Raw genomic sequence first — 15,468 nt, forward strand, 5'->3', positions numbered from 1 at the left:
AGGGGAAAGGGGGTAGGAAGAGAAGTTGGGTGTAGAGGAGCAGGAGGGGAAAGAAGAAGGAGAGGATGGGTTAGAGAATGAGAAGGGTAACGAAGACTCATAGGAAGGAAAGGTGGATGGGGGATGATGGAGAGGAAGGGGGGAGGTAGGGAGGGAAGAGAGAGATAAAGGGAGAATGGGGGAGAGAGGTAGGTGGTTAAGGAGATATTGGAGGAGGGTAAGGTGGATTGAGGAGGGAAAAGAGAAGAGAAGAATGGCTAAAGGAGGGGAAGGAGAGAGGAGAAGGGAATGAGAAAGGCTAGCATTTACTGAGTAACTACTTCACATCTGGCACTGGGTTCAGTGCTTTCCAAATACCCCAAGTATATTTCAGAAAAGCACCACACTGTGCATATTAATATATCCCAGTCAGCTTTGGCTGTGTAAAAAAATACCACAGGCAGGGAGGTTTGTTTAAACAACACATATTTATTGTGTCCTAATCCTTGGGACTGGAAGTCTCAAATCCAGCTGTGGGTGGGGCTGGCTCCTTCTGAGGTCTCTCTCCGTGGCATGTAAACACTATCTCCTTACTGTGTCTTTGCATGCATGGTCATCCACCAGTGTGTGTCTGTACCCTAAACCACTCTTCTGATAAGGACTCCCATCATATGGGATCAAGGCACATTCTAGAGACCTCCTTATGACTCAAAAACCTCTGTAAAAACCCCATTTCCAAATACAGCCCCATTCTGAGGTCCTGGGGGTTGGGGCTTCAACATGTGAATTTGAGGGGACATGGTTCAGCCCATAATATATTCTTAGTATAGTACAGGGAATGAAAAGGAAGATGAGACAGAATAATTCAGAAAGGTGTACCCTTGTATGGGTATAGCTGGGATGTAGAATGGATATGGTTTCCCCAAATCTATGATGGGCCTGAGGGGAGAGATCATGGGTCTTGATGGAGGAGGCTCCCCACCTTCTGTCCCTGGCTCTGAGGAGATCCCAATGCCTCTAAGTCCTGGCATTCTGTGCAAATGGTCAGGGGGTTAGGGTCATGAGTCCAAAGGCAGAAGAATGGCCTCAGGGGTACGGAGAAAGAGAGTCCAGAGAATGTGTAAATGAGGGATCCACTGCCCACATTGTAGAAGGAGACTCTGCCAGCCTCACAGTCCAGGAGAATGCCGACCTGATGCAGGGGTTCAGAAGGGTATAGGCGAACCCTCGGGAAGGTGAGTGCCCAGAATGTCTCCTTGTACAGCTCTAGGGCCCAGAGTCCATTCGTGGGGGCCTTGGGGATCCTTCCCTTCGGATCCAAGCTGTCCAGACACACGCCCAAGTTCCAGGCCTTCCTATGCCCCACCTGGACCACCCAGTAATACTTCCCAGCAGAGAACTGCTCCCGGGCCAGCACACAGGGGTCCTGGTCGAATCTGCTGGGGATGTCGGGCAGCTCTTGGTCAAAGAATAGCCGCCTCACACTCTTCCCGTCCTCAGACAGAGCGAGTTTGGGGCTTGCGGTGTCAGGGTCCAGGGATGGGCTGACTGTGGGAAGAGAAGAGGGTCAGGTCTGGGGGTTTGTGTCTCTAACCTACAATCCTACATGGAGGGGACCCCAAGACCTCTGGGAGAGGTGACCACAGCTTCCCTGGGTGTCCCTATGCTTCCAGCTTTTTCTGTTCAGGACCCCATGCAAATAGGCCACCCAGAATGGCTGAGGCAACTCCAGGTCAGAACCAGGGGAGGATTTCTACTAAAGAGGGTACATAGCTAGCACACAGTGAGGTCTACTCACGTCCCTGGACTCCATGTCTCAACACGTGTGTGTGTGTGTGTGTGTGTGTGTGTGTGTGTGTGTGTGTGTGGGAGAGAGAGAGAGACAGAGAGACAGAGAGACAGAGACAGAGATAGAGACAAAGAGAAGTAGGGAACAGATAAAGAGGGAGACAAAGGCATAGGGGGAGAGATATAGGGGAGAGATAGTAACAGAGACAGAGAGATAGGGAGAAATAGAGAAAGACAGGGAGACTAGGGAGAGAGATAGAGACAGGAACAGAGAGAAAGACAAGAATAGTTAGAGACACAGAGAGACAAGATAGCAAGGAGAGACAGATAGGCCCAATTACACAAGGAGAGAGATAGACAGAGACAGATAGACATGGACACACAGAGAGATAGAGACAGAGATATAGAGAAAGAGACAGATACAGAGACAGAAAAACAGAGAGAGGGGGACAGATAGAGATAGAGAAATAGGGGAGATAAAGAAACATAAAGACACAGAAACACAAAGAGAAAGGTAGGGAGACACAAAGAGACACAGAGAGATAGACATAAGAGAGAAGGATAGGGTCAGAGAGACAGAGATAAAGAGAGACATAAGAGGACATGGAAGGATGCAGGGGACATGAGATGGTGCCACAGGTGTTGATGCAGGTGCCGTTGGACAGCTCTGGGGTCAACGACTGAGGAGTCCCATGTGGAAAAGCCTAAGAGGCATCTTAAGGAACCCAGAAGCTGCAATGAATACACCTTCCAAAACAGAGCCCTTCTCTCCTGCCCTGCCATCCCTCTCAGAGCTCTCAAGACCCCAACATGTGACCAGGAGGAGGATCTGTCTACATTGGGCTCCATTCTAGTGGCAGGGAGGGTGTGTGGGGACCAGCTGGGTGTCTAGCTGCCAAGCAGGCACCTTCTGAACAGCAGAAACCTCCCAGCCAGTGTCCACCCTTGCCCATTCTAAAGCCAGCTATGCTGTTGTTTGCTTGAGTCTGCACCCAGGTACCCCAGACACTCATGTTTCCTGACCTTACATCCCTGTCACTTGGACATGATCCAGCTCTCCTCCTACATGAACCCCAGATTTCTCCCTGATCTCTACTTCCTTCTGGCTAGAACCATGTTCCCTTTTTTCTTTCCAGTAAAGACCATATATTTCCCCACAGAATTCTCATTGCTGCTTCCTGAATTCTCCACTCTGACTCCTTCCCTGTAGAGTCAGCCATGGGGATGGAGCCCTCCCATGTTCCATGATTGCCAAATACGGACTCCCTGGCTGAACAATGAGTCTGGTTCCTTCTACTCTACATGCTCTCATTAAATAAAAATTATCCACGTTAAAAAAGTAGTTTTAGACTTACAAAGAAGCTGAAAAATAGCACAAACATTATGTCTATGACAACATCTTGCATAACCCACAGTAAAATGATCAAAATCAGAAAACTAAGATTGATGCAAAACTATTCAGTAATGAGTTCTGGCCCACCACTCCACACCTGGCAGTGGAGCACACCTGTGCCATCCATCCTGTGCTGGACCACCCAACACCTGACTGCCAGTGTAGGTCTGTGCTTCATCCTATCCAAAGCTGTGGATTATCTTCCCTGTAAACTTGTTCCCTAGCTTGTTTCCTTTCCCTCATGCATCTTCACTCCGGAAAATTCCTTTTAGGTGACACACATACTACCACGGACCTTAAAGTAAAACCAAAACAAACCCAAACAAAACACTCCACCTGATTCCTCCCTCAACAATTGTTAGCCACTGCACAGGTAATCTTTGAAGTTTCCCTCCAGCTGTCTCCACAGGGGACACTGCTCTTGCATATCACACTTGCCAGTTTTTCTGAGTCACGTTCTTGTTCTAATTTTACTCCACTCTTCAACTGCCAGGGACATGGCCAGCTGCTCCTTCAACACACTGTATCTGCGGATTTCTGTGGGGAAGCCTCCCCTGACCCTCCTACTCGGACCAGACTCCTGCTCAAAGAGACCTTCAAATTCCAGGTTCTCCAAGGCTAGAGCTTTGATATATCTTTCTTCCTTCCTTAATTTCTTTCTTTCTTTCTTTCTTTCTTTCTTTCTTTCTTTCTTTCTTTCTTTCTTTCTTTCTTTCTTCTTCTTCTTCTTCTTCTTCTTCTCTTCTTTCTTTCTTTCTTTCTTTTCTTTCTTTCTTTTTCTTCCTTTTGAAACCGTTTTTTTTTCTTAAAGAAGAATTTTTGAAAAGTAATTTTAGGTGTGCAGATAAGTGGAGCACTCCATGGTACACTTTCCTCAATTTCAATGCCAGATATATGCCATGGACTCCAAATTCCTAGCTCCAGTCCACATTTCTCCTGGAGCGCAAGACTTGCATATTCAAGGATTTATCTGATGTCCCCAATTGTATATTGAAAACATTTCAGTCTTAAGAGGTCTAAGATGATTTTCATTCTTTTGCCTAAATATATCTTGTTTTGCCCCAAACCTTCTGTTAGATGGAGCCACCATGGGCCGAGGAACTCATGCTGCCTAGGGTCACCTTGGGTTCCTCACTCTGCTTTGCCCTTGCTGGACCCTGTTACTTGTGGCCCCAGGACCCATTTTGGGGCTGTTTCCTCTCCTCCATCAGCACATCTCCTCTGCTTAAACCCCCTCACTCATTTTGAACCATGCTTCACATAACATCCAGACTCCTGCCTGAGCCTTCCAGGCTCTGCAGGTGTAGACACCCACAAACCCTGTGCCTCCTCTACATACTCAGCTCTCACATACCACAGACCCCATTCTCCCTGCCATGGTTGGGGGTCCACCTCTCTTTCTCCCAAGGTGGTGACCCCACTGTCGCCCAGCCCTTCAATTGGGTGTTACCATCCCACCATCCTCAGGGGCCTGGACATCCCACGTGAACTCTTCTGGCCACTTCATTATTGTATTCCAGTTTGTTCCTACAATATTTACCCTGATTAATTCTAGTTTCAGTTAAAGAAAAACTACTGGCTGATGGCTTGCATCCTCACATACATTCTATGCTCCATGAGGTCAGGAGGAAGCCATTTTATTCACTAATAGATGGCTGACTGCTGGCATAGGAGGTGACTGGTCACTATTTTACGTGAATGAATGAGTGAATGAATGGATGATTGGCTTCTCTCTGTTTCCTCCTAGACCCTCAACAAGTGTCTGTGCTCAGGACATGTGTTTCCAGGTGCCCTGACACCTCTCATCTGCCTGGTTCATGGTCTGCAGCTATACCCTTCCCTGTTCTGGGGGTTCCTTGTCCATGGCCAGACTGTACCTTCTCTACCCCAATCTCCCAAAGAGAGTGTCCTGGGGTAGAAAGTCACTGGTTCTGCACTCTCTGTGGTAACAGGTTGCCTTCCAGTGGCTGGCTGTCTTGCTGCCTCCACTCTGCAGGTCTGTACCTCAGCTAATAAACAGGAGCTAAGGTCTCCCACGACAGCCAAAACTTGATGTTTAGAGCCACGTGGCTGCCACTCAAGAGCATTTAGGACAGCACTTCAGCACTCTGGACCAAAAAGGAATACAAACACATACACGCCCACACCATACACACAGAGGCACACAGACATATACACCAGTACATGTGCATGCATATGTACACACACAGATGCAAACACATGCACATTAAGGTACAATACTCACATACAGCACATACATACATGTGCACATAAACACACAGGCCAAGGACACAGGCTTCTAGCCCCCAGCATGACCTCACCATAGATGATCACATCTTCTGTCCAGCCTGCAAGAAAACAGAAAGATGTGAAACTGTGGGATTGTGCTGATCCAATGGGGCCAAGGTTCAATTTCGTGGAAGCTAAGTCAAAACAAGATTTAATGAATTCTAGCTGTGATCCTGTGAAACAGGAACAAATATAGGTTCTTCAGTGGCCAATAAAGCAATAACCAGGGTCATTTTCTTTTTAAGGAAGGCTTTTGTGAAGCACATCCAGATGGTCTAGGCTTCCCACCTCTGTCATGGGGACATCTGTTCCCAGGCTGGGGTCTGAACACTATGGGCAAGGACATAGGAGGCAGGGAGGGCAGTGGATGGGTAAGTGCAACAATGCAAACTGATAATCCTGCACCCACAGCAGGATGCTGTCACATGACAGGCACGTTGATGCTTTTGTCACTTGAGCAATTCTCAGGATGCTCTCATCACCCCTGACTGATAGACCTTCTGGGGCTCAAGCTCAGATCTCTCTGTCTCTGACACAGAGGCCCTCCATCGTTCCTGAAGTCACCTGCTGAAGAGCAGCTGCACACCTCTCACAGTCAGAGGATTTTACTGGGCACATGGTAAGTGGGCAGTCCTCGAGCTGTGTCCTGGGCAGGCCTCTCCCATTCCTCCCATGCTTGAGGGTGTGCACAGGAGAGACTTTATGCAGGGCTCCACACCTGTGCCCTGGCTGGAAGGGGTGCTTCTGCCCTACCAGGGCCTGCTAACCTTGGGAGCACTGCTCCTCTGCTCTATACCGTCTCTCTTTTTCCAGCTCCACCCTATTCCTCTCCCCCTTACATTTCTGGAAGAGACAGGTAGCTCCAGCTATGGCAAGCCCTGCTACAGTGAGGATCAGAGGCAGCACAGTTCTCCACGTCATTGATGGCAAACTTCTGGACAACTGAGCTAAAACAGAGCCAGGTAAGATATCAGAGTAAGAGAGCACCTGTGTTCTTAGGACACACACACTATAGGGTTCATGAGTCAGGGGGCATAATGTTTCAAACTCACCTGAAATAACTCAGAGAACACTACTTGTGTTTGTACAGAGAAATTATGACAGGTGCAAAATCAGGAGAAATGGTAGATAAATGGCAGAGTGTTAAACACTGGATGGGAATATCACTGCGTGATATTCTTGCAAATTTTCCATAAGCTTGAGGTTATTTAGAAGTGAAAATTTTATACAGAGTGAAACTTGGAAGCCCAGGCTGTGGTCCATCAAGCCCACAATGGTAGTCTAAACAATGGAATATTGTTTAGCACTAATGAGAGAGGAAATAATGTTGCAGCCTCCATGGAGAACAGGATGGTTGCTCCTCAAAAATTAAACAGTGAACTAACACAGGATCCATCAATTCCACTTCTGGGTATTTATTTAAAAAATAAAATATCAATCCAAAAAGATACATGTCTCTTACATTTCTTGCACTGTTATTTACAATAGTAAAGATATGGAAACAGCTGAGTGTCCATTGATGGATGAATGGATAAAATTGCTTAGCTATAAGCAATAAGGAAATTGGGTCATTTGCAATAACATGGTTGGATTGTGTGGACGTGTGGCTAGGTGAAGTAAGTCAGACAGGGTAAAATAATGGGTGATCTTATGTAAATGGGATCTAAAATGAAACAAAACAAGAAAAAAAAAACACCAAAATCCAAGAAAACCAGAAAGCCCACCTTGGATGCAGAGAATAGATTCATTTCTAGAGTCTCAAAATGTAAAGTGGGAGTGGGGGTAATCAGTGAAATGGGGCAAAGATTATAAATTTCTACTTATAAAATAAACAAGTCCCAGAAAGGTGACATACAGCATGACAACTACAGTTAATAGTGCTCTGTTATATATTTGGAAGCTGTAAAAGAGTAGATATTACACCTAAAGAACTAGCTAAAGAACGAGTTCTAAAGAACCGATCATAAAAAATATTCTGTGATTTTGCATGCTATTGGATATGAGCTACTTATTGTCTGGGGTGCCCCAAGCTTTTGAGGCCTGAACAGAACAGAACACTCACCAGGCAAGTAGCTCTTGGCCACCTTCCTCCTCTGGAGGAGGGAGCTGATGATGGAGCAGGAGAGGCCCTCCACATCCCTGTCCAGGAGAGTCACATTGGACACCACGCTGAAGAGGCCCGTTGTTGGAGAGGCAGACAGGTTGGTCACAGAAGGTAGGGATTGTCCCCCGAGGTCTCTCCACTCCACTTGGGGCTCTGGGTACCAGCCCTCCGAAGTGCACTGTGCCCAGACACCTTCACTCTGTCCAGGTCCCACTTGGATTTTGGGCTCTGAGCCCAGCCCTGTGGGAAGAGACGCCCATGCCAATCTCCACAACCACCGCCACTTCCAATCAGAAGAATACAGATGCTGAGAATTCCACCGGTATTAGGGGTTTCTCACAGACTACTTACTCTGTGTAATATTTCTTTGCCATATGTTACCCTCGTTCCAAGAAAGCACAAGACCAACCAGAAAAGGCCCAGAAATGAAAAAAATCCCTATTACAAAATTAGTGTCTTTTCCTGTGTCTCTGTCTCTCTTTCTGCCTCTGCCCTTCCCTCTCTATCTCTGCTTCCCTCTTTATGAGTTGGCTGGGTAAGGGAGAGGAGCAAACGTAGAAAACAAAGCCAGGTGCCTGAAACTGTGCTTTCTAGAAACACTGTCCCTGCTGCAAGCATGTTAGTGCTTCTTATGGGACATGCTCAGGCTCTGGCCATAAAGGGGTGATCATCAGCTGGGCATGAGCTTTGGGGGCAAGCACTCAGGGAGACCAAGAGTGCCAGGAGCTGGCCCTCACCTGCAACCCTCAGCCACAGTGTGGTCTCTGCAGACATGATGCCATCTTTGAAGTTGCAGTGGAAGGTCCCATTATCAAGAGCAGTGACATTGTGAATCCTCACTGCGGCTTGGCCCTGGGCCAGCCTGGTGCTCAGGAAGGTGGTCCTTCCCTGGTACTCTGCCATCTGTTCATCCTGCACATCAATCCCATTCTTATGCAGATGCATGGCTGGGGATGGCTGGTCCCTGTACCACCGCAGTTCCATGTCCTCGGCACTGATATTGAGGGACAGATGGCATGGTAGATCCACCTCTTCCCCAACCACGGCCAGAAGAGGTTTGTCAGGTGCAAAGACAGAGAAGTCGGCTTTCCCTAATGAGAGCAGATGGGCAGGCATTAGCCAGGCTTGGTGTGAGGAGACCAGGGGCCCTCCCACCCATCCCCAAGGTCCCCTGGGAAGGACTGCTTGGACCCTTGGCTAACAGCTGAGGTGGAAGGTGCCAGCCCAGCCCCTCTGGCATCGTCTCCATGCACTTGGCATCCTCCTAGCATGGGGCGGGTGGAGGTCTCCTACCATTTCCAGGGATGCTGCAGGACAGGAGCTGCAGAAACATGAAGAGAATGGAGCAGCTGGGTGGGCAGATGCCTGGACCACGTTTGTTTGCCATGCCTGCTGGGGATGGAGAGACCTGAGCCTCACGCATAGGAGACTGAGTTCATTTCTGTCGCTGTATCCCTCTGTCTCTGTCTCTCTTTCTTATTCTTTGTTTGTGTCTCTGTCTTGGTGGGAAACCAGGTACAACCAGTAGGATAATGGGAGTGATGGAAACATGGCCAGGGGAGAGAAAGGTCCCTTGTAACTCTCTTGACCCTCACACTCCCATAGAAGTTATTCATCTTAGAGTCAGAGAGATGACATCCCCACCTGCTTTTGTGTCCATCTTCTCAAGGATATCCTTTCTCTTATCCTCATCTGTCCTCAGAATGCCACCAACAGACTAGCATTACCTTGATTTCAAAACCAAATACCCCATCAAATATGAGAATTATAGACCAGTATCTCTGATGAACATGGATGCAAAAATTCTCACCAGTATACTAGCCAATAGGATCCCACAGTACACTAAGAGGATTATTCACCATGACCAAGTGGATTTTATCCCCAGAATGCAAGAATGGTTCAATAGTCCTAAAAACAATCAATGTGAAAGATCATATCACCAAGAGAAGAAACAAGAGCCATATGATCCTCTCAATAGATGCAGAGAAAGCATTTGACAAAATACAGCATACATTCCTGATTAAAACTCGTCAAAATGTAGTAGAGGGAACATTCCTCAATATCTTAGTAGCCACTTCCAAAAAGCCCACAGCAAATATCATTCTCAATGGGGAAAAACTGGGGGGCGGGGCAAGATGGCGGAAGACTAGGGTTTCCAACTCACCTGTCCCCACCAACTTACCTGGATAACTTTCAAATCATCTTGAAAACCTAAGAATTCAGCCTGATACTTAAAGAGAGAACAGCTGGAATGCTGCAGTGAGAAGAGTTCTCGCTTCTATCAAGGTAGGAAGATGGAAAAAATAAAAATAAAAATAAAAATAAAAAAGCATCCAGTGGGGGAGGGGCCCCGCGAGGAGCTGGGCTAAGGCCAGGTGGTGAGAGCCTCTAGGACAGGAAAGCCCAGTCCCGGAGAAGCAGGAATGTTAGCAATATTCCCAGATGGAAAGGCGCTCGCAGGGAACTCGGGCAGGATCCCAGGAGGGGCAGTGGAGCCCCCAGGTTCCCGGGGTCACTAGCAGATGAAGTGCGCCCTGGGGGAGAGCGTGCCACACACCACAGACCAAGCTCCAAAAAGGGCTGTGACACGTGTCTCGCGGGGCCTTGGGAGCAGCTCAGGCGGCGGCTCAGGCGGTGGCTCTGCACTGAGTGGGCTACCCGGCCTGAGACTACGATTCCAGAGGTGCAGGCCCTGGAGCCCAGGGTGCCGGGGGACACAGCCCAGGGTCCGGCACTCCCCTTGGGACAGGCGGAGGCTGGGAAGACACAGGACAGCAAGGATGCTCCTGCCCTGAGCATGCGATCAGAACCCCAGGATCCCGGAGCATCCAGGCCAGGAGCATCCAGGCCAGTGCAGACTGGCAGCTGTGGTAGTTACTGCTAGAGCAGACTCCAGGGCTGGAGAGCTGGCAGCCGCCAGTCTTGTTCCTTCCCGTGTCACCCTGTGCCTGGGATGGAGCGGGGCCCCAGGGAACAGGGGCCTCACAGGATAAACAGCTCCCACTGAGCAGTGCACCTGGCAGGGAGAAGAGCAGCTCCCCCAGGGGCACACACCTGACAATCAGCACAGCAAACCACTCCTCCACAAGACCAGCTTGAAGGAAAGGGGAAGAGCAGGTTCTTAACCATGCACTGCTGGAAAGCTTTAGGGGAAGACGAGGAACTTACACTATATAGAATCAAAGGATACCCCTCCTTTTTTTTGGTTTGTTTTTTGTTTTTCTTTTGTTTTTCTTTGGTTTAGTTTTGTTTTTGTTTAGTTTAGTTTTGTTTTGCTTTATTTCCCTTTTTTGTTCTTTCTTTGTTTTCTCCCTTTTTTCTTTTTATTCCTTCCTCTTTCCAGTATAACATGTTTTTAGCCACTCTGCACTGAGAAAAAAATGACTAGAAGGAAGAACTCTGGACAAAAGAAAGAACCAGAAGCAGTACTCTCTCCCACAAGGTTACAGAATTTGGATTATAATTCAATGTCAGAAAACCAATTCAGAAGCACAATTATAAAGCTACTGGTGGCTCTGAAAAAGCATAAAGGATTCAAAAGACTTCATGACTGCAGAACTTAGATCTAATAAGGCCAAAATTAAAAATCAATTAAATGAGATGCAATCCAAACTGGAGGTCCTAACAACGAAGGTTAATGAGGTAGAAGAACGAGTGAATGACAAAGAAGACAAGTTGATGGCAAGGAAGGAAACTGAAGAAAAATGAGAAAAACAATTAAAAGATCACGAGGAAAGGTTAAAGGAAATAAACGACAGCCTCAGAAGGAAAAATCTACGTTTAATGGGCGTTCCAGAGGCTGATGAAAGGGAGAGAGGACCAGAAAGTGTATTTGACAATCATAGCTGAGAACATCCCTAACATTTGAAGGGAAACAGGCATTCAAAGTCAGGAGGTAGAGAGATCCCCTAATAAAATCAATAAAAACCACTCAACACCTCGACATTTAATAGTGCAACTTGCAAATTCCAAAGATGGGAGAAGATCTTTAAAGCAGGAAGAGACAAGAGATCCCTAAACTTTATGGGGGGAAGTATTAGGCTAACAGCAGATCTCTCCACAGAGACCTGGCAGGCCAGAAAGGGCTGGCAGGATATATTCAGGGTCCTAAATGAGAAGAACATGCAGCCAAGAATACTGTATCCAGCAAGGCTCTCATTCAGAATAGAAGGAGAGATAAAGAGCTTCCAAGATAGGCAGAAACGGAAGGAATCTGTGATCACCAAACCAGTTCTGCAAGAAATATTAAGGGGGACTCTGTGAAAGAAAGATGAAGTCCATAGAAATAATCCACAAAAACAGGCACACAACAGGTATCATGATGACATGAAATTCATATCGTTCAATAGTAGCTTTGAACGTGACCCTATTAAAAGGTGCAGGGTGTCAGACTGGATAAAAATCAAGACCCATCTATTTGCTGTCTACATGAGACTCATTTTAGACCTAAGGACACCTCCAGCCTGAAAATAAAAGGTTGGAGAACCATTTACCATTCAAATGGTTCTCAAAAGAAAGCAGGGGTAGCCATCCTTATATCAAATAAATTAAACTATATCCCAAAGACTATAATAAGATATGAAGAGGAATTAGAGTCATACTTAAAGGATCTACCCAAGAAGAGGGCCTAATGATCATGAATATTTATGCCTCTAATGTGGGAGGTGCCAAGTATATCATTCAATTAATAACCAAAGCAAAGACATACTTAGATAATAATACACTAATACTGGGAGACTTTAACACAACACTTGCTGTAAATGACAGACCTTGTCAGCACAACATCTCCAAAGAAACAAGAGCTTTAAATGATATACTGGACCTGATGGATATCACAGATATTTATAGAACTTTCACCAAATGCAACTGAATACACATTTTACTCAAATGCACATGGAACTTTCTCCAGAATAGATGCATACTGGGTCACAAATCAGGTCATAACCAATACCAAAGATTGGGATCATCCCTTGCATATTTTCGGACCATAGGCTTTGAAATTAGAACTAAATCACAAGAAGAAATTTGCAAGGAATTCAAACACAGGAGGTTAAAAACCATCCAGCTAAAAGATGAAAGTGTCAACCAGGAAATTAGAGATGAATTTAAAAGATTCATGGAAACTAATGAGAATGAAGATACAACCATTCAAAATCTTTGGCATACAGCAAAAGCAGTCCTGAGGGGGAAATACATCACCATACAAGCATCCCTCAAATAACTGAAAAGAACTCAAATACAAAGCCTAACATTGCACCTAAAAAACCTGGAGAAATAACAGCAAATAAAACTTACACCAGTAGAAGAAGAGAATTAATAAAGTTTCGAAGAAATCTCAATGAAATAGAGACCAGAACTGTGGAACAGATCAACAAAACCAGGAGTTGGTTCTTTGATAGAATTAATAACATTAGATAAACCAGTAGCCAGCGTTGTTAAAAATGAAAGAGAAAAGACTCAAATTAATAAAATCATGAATGAAAAAGGAGAGATCACCACCAATGCCAAGGAAATACACACGATTTTAAAAACTTACTATGAGCAGCTACATGCCAATAAATTAGGCAATCTAGAAGAAATGGACACATTTCTGGAAAACCACAAACTACCAAAACTGGAACAGGAAGAAATAGAAAATCTGAACAGGCCAATAACCAGGGCGGAAGTTGAAGGACTCATCAGAAACCTCACAAGTCAAAAAAGTCTAACACCAGATGGCTTCCCAGGGGAATTCTATCAAACATCTATAGAAGAAAAATACCTATTCTACTAAAGCTGTTCAGAAAATAGAAAGAGATGTACTACTTCCAAACTTGTTCTATGAGGCCAGCATCACCTTGATCCCAAAACCAGACAAAGACCCCACCAAAAAGGAGAATTATAGACCAACATCCCTGATGAATATGGATGCAAAAATTCACAGCAAGATACTAGCCAATAGGATCCAGGGTACATAAGAAGATCATTCACCATGACTAAGTGAGATTTATCCCTGGGATGCAAGGATGGTTCAACACTTATAAAGCAAACAATGTGATAGATCATATCAAGAAGAGAAGAAACAAGAACCATAGTATCCTCTCAATAGATGCAGGAAAAGCATTTGACAAAATACAGCATCCATTCCTGACCAAAACTCTTCAGAGTATAGGGATAGAGGGAACATTCCTCTGCATCTTAAAAGCCATCTATGAAAAGCCCACAGCAAATATCATTCTCAATAGGGAAGCACTGGGAGCCTGCTGGGACACCTGCACCCCGATGTTTATAGGAGCAATGTCCACAATAGCCAAACTGGAAGGAGCCTCAGTGTCCATAGAAAGATGAATGGATCAAGAAGATGTGGTTTATGCATACAATGGAACATTACTCAGCCATTAGAAACGACAAATACCCACCATTTGCTTCGACGTGGATGGAACTGGAGGGTATTATGCTTAGTTAAATAAGTCAGTCAGAGAAGGACAAACATTATATGGTTTCATTCATTTGGGGAATATAAAAAAGAGTGAAAGGGAATAAAGGGGAAAGGATAAAAAATGAGTGGGAAATATCAGAAAGGGAGACAGAACATTAGAGAATCCTAACTCTGGGAAATGAACAAGAGGTGGTGGAAAGGGAGGTGGGCAGTGGATGGGAGTGACTGGGTGACAGTCACTGAGGGGGGCACTTGATGGGATGAGCACTGGGTGTTATTCTATATGTTGGCAAATTGAACACCAATAAAAATAAAAAAATAAAAAATTGAATTTAAATGAAGATACAAACAAATAAAAGAATGCCACGGGCACATTCTCCAGGGTGAATGGGCTCCAACTCCTCAACTACTTATGTAAGAGTATTGCCTGATGTCAGGCTCTATTCTGTCATGAACACAAGTGCACTGAGGAGAAAATCCACCCTTCGCTTTAGTGAAATAAAGTTCAGAACTACATCCGTCCATCCCCTTAAACCCTTTTGGGCCCTGTTTCTCCCAAGAAAGCTTCTGCAGCTGGAGGAGGGGGGACATGAGCCCCCAGGTTCCTTGGCAGTGATAGCCTGAGTCCAAGACACATCTCAGCTTTGCTATTTATGTTGAACTCAGTTTTAAGGACACATGTTCTGAGACACATTGGCTGGTCTGGGCAGTTTCATCCAGCACAGTCTTGCACGATTGACCTTTATGTAAAACAAGAGGAGGTATGTGGGCAGATGCCCTCATCCTCTTTGATGCTTGCCTTCTTGGTGACAGTCCCTGAGCTCTCCCTGTCACTCAGGAATAGGGACAGGGTGTAGAGAGGAAAGATGTACATGAGTGCCATGAAAATGGAACCACTCACCTGGCCCAAATCCAGCTGTCGGCTTCCCAGGAACCTTCTGGTGGCCTCAAGGGAATTAATTTAGTTCTCGGCAAGTTCCAGGTGGGGCACAAAACAAGCCTCCTTGGAGTGATGGGAGAGAGGAGCAGCTGACTTTTGTAGTTTCTGTAGCGTTCTCCTGTTAATTTATGTAAAAACAAAAAACGAACTGTGCCTATTTGGCAGTTGCAATGGAAAAAAACCAAGGGCTTCCTATTAGGTGTGGTCAACAGAATGAACACGCTAAGTGTTGAGGAGCAAAAGCCTGGTAGTATGAGATAAGGGACGAGAGGGCGACCAAGCAAGGCAGCCCTTGGAGGGATGCTTGCCAGGGATGATGCCAGGAGCCCCGAGGAGGAGACATGGCTTTCCAGGTCTAGGATTCAGGCCAAGGGCAGAAGCTGGGGATTCAGATAAAGTTGCTCCATTATCAAAGCCCTCCAGTCCTGGACAGGGTGGCTTTCTTCGGGAAAGTTTCTCACAACTGGTTGAAGTTGTTGAGTTCTGGCATTTCCCCTGGAGACTCCTACTTCCTGACCTGGGCTGTGCACAGTGTCTTCAGGTCCTCCCAGCATTTA

At 46.0% G+C, this 15,468-nt stretch overlaps 1 protein-coding gene across 3 annotated transcripts; it reads right to left on the minus strand.

Annotated features, from left to right (window-relative positions):
• Window positions 1–448: 448 nt before the first annotated feature.
• LOC140609342 (butyrophilin-like protein 10) lies at window positions 449–15,099 on the minus strand. Of its 3 annotated transcripts, XM_072784715.1 has the most exons (7): window positions 14,873–15,099; window positions 8,847–8,942; window positions 8,291–8,644; window positions 7,512–7,793; window positions 6,289–6,396; window positions 5,482–5,508; window positions 449–1,527 (listed from the first exon to the last, which is right to left on the minus strand). In XM_072784715.1, exons 2-7 carry the CDS (start codon window positions 8,938–8,940, stop codon window positions 932–934), a joined length of 1,461 nt encoding a protein of 486 aa, XP_072640816.1. In that variant the 5' UTR covers window positions 8,941–8,942; window positions 14,873–15,099; the 3' UTR covers window positions 449–931. The 3 variants fall into 3 exon arrangements, with proteins under 3 accessions (XP_072640816.1, XP_072640818.1, XP_072640817.1); XM_072784717.1 differs by lacking the exon at window positions 8,847–8,942; XM_072784716.1 differs by lacking the exon at window positions 6,289–6,396.
• Window positions 15,100–15,468: the final 369 nt, after the last annotated feature.

This window comes from Canis lupus, chromosome 18, assembly GCF_048164855.1.
Source record: "Canis lupus baileyi chromosome 18, mCanLup2.hap1, whole genome shotgun sequence".
Classification (NCBI taxonomy): Eukaryota; Metazoa; Chordata; class Mammalia; order Carnivora; family Canidae; genus Canis; species Canis lupus.